The sequence below is a fragment of the Myiozetetes cayanensis genome, unplaced genomic scaffold (genome assembly GCF_022539395.1).
Source record: "Myiozetetes cayanensis isolate MyiCay16 unplaced genomic scaffold, myiCay2020 scf4, whole genome shotgun sequence".
NCBI classification, from domain to species: Eukaryota; Metazoa; Chordata; class Aves; order Passeriformes; family Tyrannidae; genus Myiozetetes; species Myiozetetes cayanensis.
Genome location: NW_026087631.1, coordinates 24,973,220 through 24,979,368, shown reverse-complemented (window position 1 = coordinate 24,979,368; position 6,149 = coordinate 24,973,220). Strand labels below are relative to the sequence as shown.

The window sequence follows — 6,149 nt, the reverse complement described above, 5'->3', positions numbered from 1 at the left end:
ATCAGAACTAACCCCAGTAGCATGATCTTTCTTCTTTCCTTTTGCAATATGGACTGTTCAAGTAACATTATAAGAAGGTGTTCACAGTCCTTTAAAACTTTCAGTCATACCCTATGACTCAGAAGGAATGCCTTGGTGGGGCTGGACAATAGCTCAGGTTTTCTTGATTCATTCCCAACAGTGTTACCTGGAAACACTTAAGCCAGGAGAGCTAATTTCAAAGTCTGAACGAAAAAGCACATCATTACCTAATGAAGAGAGGAGTTGGAGGTTTGGTGTAACCAGAAAGAGGATTGCTTTTTGGAGTTGCAATAATTTATCCATCTGTTTCAGATGTGTTTGCAACTTACAAATCATTAACCTGCCAGGATGGAAATACAGCAAGAAATTTACTGGACTTTCTTTCATTTGACCTAAAAGAATCATATAAGTAAAAAGCAGTCTCCCAGCTGAGTCGTGTTTTATGTTCTAGAAAGATAAATTCTTCATTCAGACTGCAAAACAGAATTGTATTTGAACAATGAATTGAATTTAGGACTTGAACATAGGCTCAGGCACATTTAAGTAAGGGAGATGAGGACTTCATTCTTGCAGGACAGACAAATCAAAACAAAAAGTAGACACAGCTGTATGCATTTCTTACTTCAGCTTGTTCAGGCATGCTTCTCCATTTAAGTAGTTTCTTATAACTTTTCTGGACTCTCAACTTTTTCTCTCTTTTTTTTATTGGACTAGGTATAGCTATTTCCCTTTCTCCCAGCTGCCAATCCCTTAACCACTTCACCCTCATCCTTCTTCTATATCTACTTCTTCTTTCTTTCTCTTCTGTTAGTTTTCCAGTGTTCTGTAACCCTTATTTCTCTTCCCTATTTTTTCTATTCATCCCAATTACAAAATATATAGGTTGAATATTTTTCCTAAGGGCAGGTTGTCTTTAGACTCAATGAAAAGGCTATGGGAAATAGTGCAGCTCATCATTACCAAATTTCACACATACAGTCCCTAGGAAGGCAGTAGCAATTTTGATTTAAAATAGTGCGGTTCTAGCCCTCCTGAAAGGCATAGTTGCTGAAAGCCATCCTGAATTAGCATAATATTAGCATTTTTATAACAAGTGTTTGTGGGACATTTGAAATACCCCATGTCACAAAAGGAATGAGAAGATCATGACAACTGACAATGTCTTCTTTTAGATTGGCCCCTACCTGCATGATTACTCTGCTTGAAATGTGGACATGGTTTATATTTTACTGCAGTATAAAAGTGTGCATGGATCAGAGAAATTTGCAATGCAATAAACACAATGGTGTATGCCCCTAAATTAACATCCTTCTTTGCTGTTACACTGCAACTGTATCTGGGCGCCTGTGCACTGGGTAGATACACTACTGCACAAAAGAATACAAAACAGAGAATTTGGTTTCACTGGGATTTAGCTCTAACGCTTTCTAAGGAATTGCCATAGAATTTCTTCTGGAGAAAAATATGCTCTCTTCCTATCACATGCACACAAGACATGGCCGAGAAATTCGGGTAAGCTTAACTGTCTCCACACTATTGATCCTGTGGTTGTTGCGCCAGGCAATTGCAAACACCAAGTCATCACTGGATGTCAATCACAAAAATGAAAGGGGAGGTGAATCTGAATATGGATTCTGACATGCATTTTGTGTCTCTGAACAGCAACAGAAATTTAATCACCATCAACCTAAACCTTGAAACCTACACAAAACTGCATCTCAGTACACAATCTTTAATTTTGTTGCCTATAAAGCTGAAGAATTTGAAATGTTGCTATTTGGAATGCCAGTATGGCTAAAAATGTAATGTTTGACTTAGATAATATTTCAAAGAGGAATAAATTTTAATGAAAATATGTATAGATTATGATAAACAGAAGCAGAGAATATATTAAAATTTGGGCTATAAGAGCAATTCTGCAAAGTTTTAGTGTTCTGTGCACATTAACACTCAGTAACAACAGGGATGTCCAGTGCCTTTTCTTGAGGTGTCAGTGAAAATATTGATCTCTGCATGACAACAGGTCTGAGTAACAGTAGTACTTAAAAATTTGGCAAAGCATTATTAGTTTTAACTAGGGTTTTTTAACAGCAAAATTTGAATAGTTAATACTAATAAATACACTCTGTAGGACTGAATCAGAATTAAAATTATTAAGCAAATGTAAGAAGGGGTATCAACCTAACCTATTCCTGAGAAAAAAGCATGTACAAACATATGACCATTCGACAACATCGATTCAACATTTTGTTAAAAGATAGGAAGCAGCTATGTTTACTGTGGTTTGAGCAGATTTGCATTAAAATTACACATTAAAAAATAGTGAGAAGGGAGATGAAAAATTTACTTCATCCATCCTTCCTCTTTGAGATAAAAATCCAGAGATTTGTGCAACTTATTAATAAAGACTACTAATGATGGAAATGCTAGCGCCTCCCCAGCAAATCTCCTCTAGAATTTCTCTATTCTCAGTGATAAAAAAAAAAATGATGTAATTCAGAAGATATTTCTGGGCACCCACAAACAACATGATATACTCTTAATGCAAAAAGGACTTTATATGGAAATATGCCCTAACAAATGTAAATGTTTCAAGTCCTAGGTACTTTCTTCAGCATGAAATGCAGCCTTTCAAGAACTTTTTGCAGTAGGAACTAATTAGCACTCTGAAATCTGAAATGCTTAAATGCATGATTATTTGTATTATTCACATTTTTGCTCCTCCAGTAGTTTTCATGAAAGAAATTTTACTATCATAACCAGCTGCCATGAAATAGGATTTACTGAACATGTTTCTGGGTTCACAGGGCTAAATCATTCCTCCAATTCATGTGAAATAAATCATACTATTTGATATAAATGCTATTCATTATTTAAATATCATTAGACCATATGAGAAAGAGAAAATAATTTCAAGGCATAATTTGGATAGCCTGTTAGAGTTATGAAGTGCTGTTGATGATGCATTAAAGAGAGATAATTAAAGGAATTGGTGAAGTACTAGATGAATGTTTGAACTCTCTGTACAGTAAACTTATTTTGTGTAATAATAAATTTAATCATTACAAATTAAATGTACCAAATGAAATGTATACACCTATACACTATATGTGTCTGCCTGTTACTTGAGTACATCACAGAAATTATATGTAAGACTATACCAGGAGGAATGCCCTTAGGGAGGGCAGAACAGCTAAGCAAGGGGTCTTCCTCACTGCAGGCACAGCTGTAAGGCTAGTCTTGAATTAAAACTTGGTACTGATTTTGAAGAGCAATGAAGAAGTTAGGAACTTGCCCTGGATCTGCTTTTAAGCAACTCCTATAACTCTGGGACCCTGCTATGCAGATAACCTCAGAACTTAGATTAGCATGCACAGAACGTGAAGACGCTGAATCACTGCAGTGGATGATCTGGGCTACCTCAGGATCCCACTTCTGCTTCCGACCAAGAAGCGCGTCTTCATGATAGTAGAACGACAGGCATGGGAACAGCATGAATGTTCCTGAAAATGCCACAGACTGCTGAGCACGTTGTGCTTTTGGAGTAGTGCTTTTCTCCATATTTTAATCGTGTAAACTGATAGTTTCCTTTCTAGTAACTGAATAAAAGTTTTAGAGTCTTGATGGTTTGGATCTTGAAGTCAACTTTTTTGGCCACTCTGGGTGATGGAGGTCAGATTCAGTCAGACTGGTTGCAACCAGAGTGAGCAGAGAGAGAAAAGTGCACTGCTGGGTAAGGCATCCTCTATATCCCGACTGATCCTCATTTTCAACACCTGTTGATGATGAGTCCATCTAACTATGAAAATAATCTAATATACAAAAATTATGTAATGTATAAAAAAAGAGTATTGCAGATGTTCAACAGGGTTAACAATGACGGAATCTTAACTGTTCAGCTGAACATGTGATTCATTTTTACAATAGTATTAAACACAGGTTTGCATTGATTTTTTTTTCTAGAAAAGAATGTATGTCAGAAATTATAGTATAATTATATTATAATTTGAATTTCACTCTCACAGAGGGTTTTTTTTTTCCTTTTGCTGCTAATGCCTTTTAGATGTCACTTTCTGACACCAGGTTATCAGAGCTATAGCAGAGAAAAGTACAGAAAGAGCAGCTTGATCTGGTTCGTGTGGAAGGAAATTGCAGTTTCCATTCCATTCCTCTGAAGCTGAATAAAACCTTTCCTACTTCACAAAACTGATTTTCAGAACATAACAACTATTAGCAGCAACTTCTCTAATCTTTCTCCACTTCTAATGCCCATGAGGGAGTACTCTTTTGGGATGGAAAAATCCACACTTATCACCAAATTTGCTTGCATCTTTCTGTGAAATATCTGTTACGGAACAATTCTGGAGACAAGATATCAGACCAAATAGAACCAGAGAAGGTTCTTTCATCCCATGAGCTCCCGCTCTTAATGTAAGCCAAGACAGGGAAGTCACACTAGATTTGTCACAAATCCCTCCTGGATCCCCGTGGGAGAAAAGTGATGTTGGTCTTGCCTTCTACACAAATGCAAACGTGAGAGCTATGGGCAGCTCCCTGTCACATAGAACAAGCACAGTCCCAGCGCAGCCCAGCCACTTTGAACAGGGCAAAACAAGACTGAGAAAAACAGATATATAGCTAATAATTTATTTTTTCAGGTTGCATTATGCATCTTAAAGATTTTTTTTGTTTCGTTTCCTTTTTTTTTTTTTTTTTCTGTGCATTTCAGAGAAACCGTCCCAGCAGAAGCTGGGAAAGTAACGGGCATTTGAGACCGCGTGGGTGAAACAGGATGTCGGGTAACGGGGTGCGGGCGGCGGATTTGGCTCCGGGACTCCCGGTGGGCGTGTGCGGGAGCCACGTCGCTCCCCTCCCGCACCTCCGCCTTCTCCTGTCGGGGCTGGGGCAGCTGCCAAGGTGGGAAAAACCCTCCAGCGCCCTTTTCAACCTCCAACCGTCCACTGGGGCAGAGAGGGGAAAAAATTAAAAATTCACAAAACCCCTCTTCAAATAAATCGCGTTCCTTTCCATCGGCACCGCGTTGGCGCTCCTCCCCTCTAACCTTCTGGCGCCCAACGGGCCATCAGGGTACTCCCGCCATGTGCCAGTTTGGGAAGGTGAGCCTTCCCAAAACACAGCCACACTTGCGTAAACCCCTCCCCTCTCCGGACCCGCCGGGTGCCGTCTGTGTCCCGCTCCCCAGGAACCGCCCCCGCCGGGCGCGCATTGGCCGCGCTGCGCCCGCCCCGCCCCGCCGAGCCGGGGGCGGCACCGGCCGCGCCCCCGGGCCGAGCGGCGCCGCAGCGGAGCCGGACGCGGAGCGGAGCGGAGCTTCCTTCTCGGCTTGGCGAGCGGGCGAGCAGGGGCGACGGCGCGGGCTCGTCTCCCCGGCTCAAGGCGAGCGAGCCGCCGCCTGTACGCCCGGCTGCTGGGCAGGGCGAAAGACAGACAAACTAAACGCCGCACAGCCCCTCAGTCTCTGCGCCCACCTGGTTTGATTTTATTTTAATTTTTCTTTTTTTCTGCCGTAATTATTTCGGGGCGAGGGGAGAAAAACCCCGAACATCGCCGTGTTTTTGGCAATTCTTGCCGCGTGAGGAGTTGTTTCCCCGCACACCCCTGACAAACAAAGGAAAAGGGGGAGGGGGCCCGCGTTTCGCAGAAGACATGCGTTCCATCAGGAAGAGGTGGACTGTGTGCACCATAAGTCTCCTCCTCATCTTCTATAAGACGAAGGAAATAGCGCGGACCGAGGAGCGCCAGGAGGCACCTCTCACTGGGTAATTGCGGGGCACCGCGCCGGGAGGGCTCCCCGAGCGGACATCGGGTCCGTGTCGCTGCCCGCGGTCCCCTCCGCGTCCCCGCCGGGCTCGGCAGGTGCCCCGGCGCCCCTGCCTCGTTTCCTGCCTTGGGAACCTGTCGGGGAGGTGCGAGCGTGCCGGGGTGCAGGTGACTCCTGTCTCCGTCCTTGAAGTTTTGCCTGGGAGCTCTGCATAACTTCAGTGCTCCTTAGGGATGCTTGCGCTGGGAGGGTGTGGGTCATCCCGCTTAGCTCCGGAGGTTTCAGTCTCTCGCTGAAATCGTCTGTTACATGCTTTCCCCCTCCTGCCTGTCTTCAACTGAAAACA

At 42.7% G+C, this 6,149-nt stretch overlaps 1 protein-coding gene across 1 annotated transcript in view; it reads left to right on the top strand.

The window, feature by feature from the left end:
* Positions 1-5,373: 5,373 nt before the first annotated feature.
* Positions 5,374-6,149, top strand: part of ST8SIA4 (ST8 alpha-N-acetyl-neuraminide alpha-2,8-sialyltransferase 4) — a 57,170-nt gene continuing 56,394 nt past the window's right edge. The window contains exon 1 of the mRNA XM_050328444.1: positions 5,374-5,801. Within this exon, the coding sequence (XP_050184401.1) occupies positions 5,689-5,801 (113 nt within the window). The 5' untranslated portion in view covers positions 5,374-5,688. The remainder of the gene's footprint in view (positions 5,802-6,149) is intronic.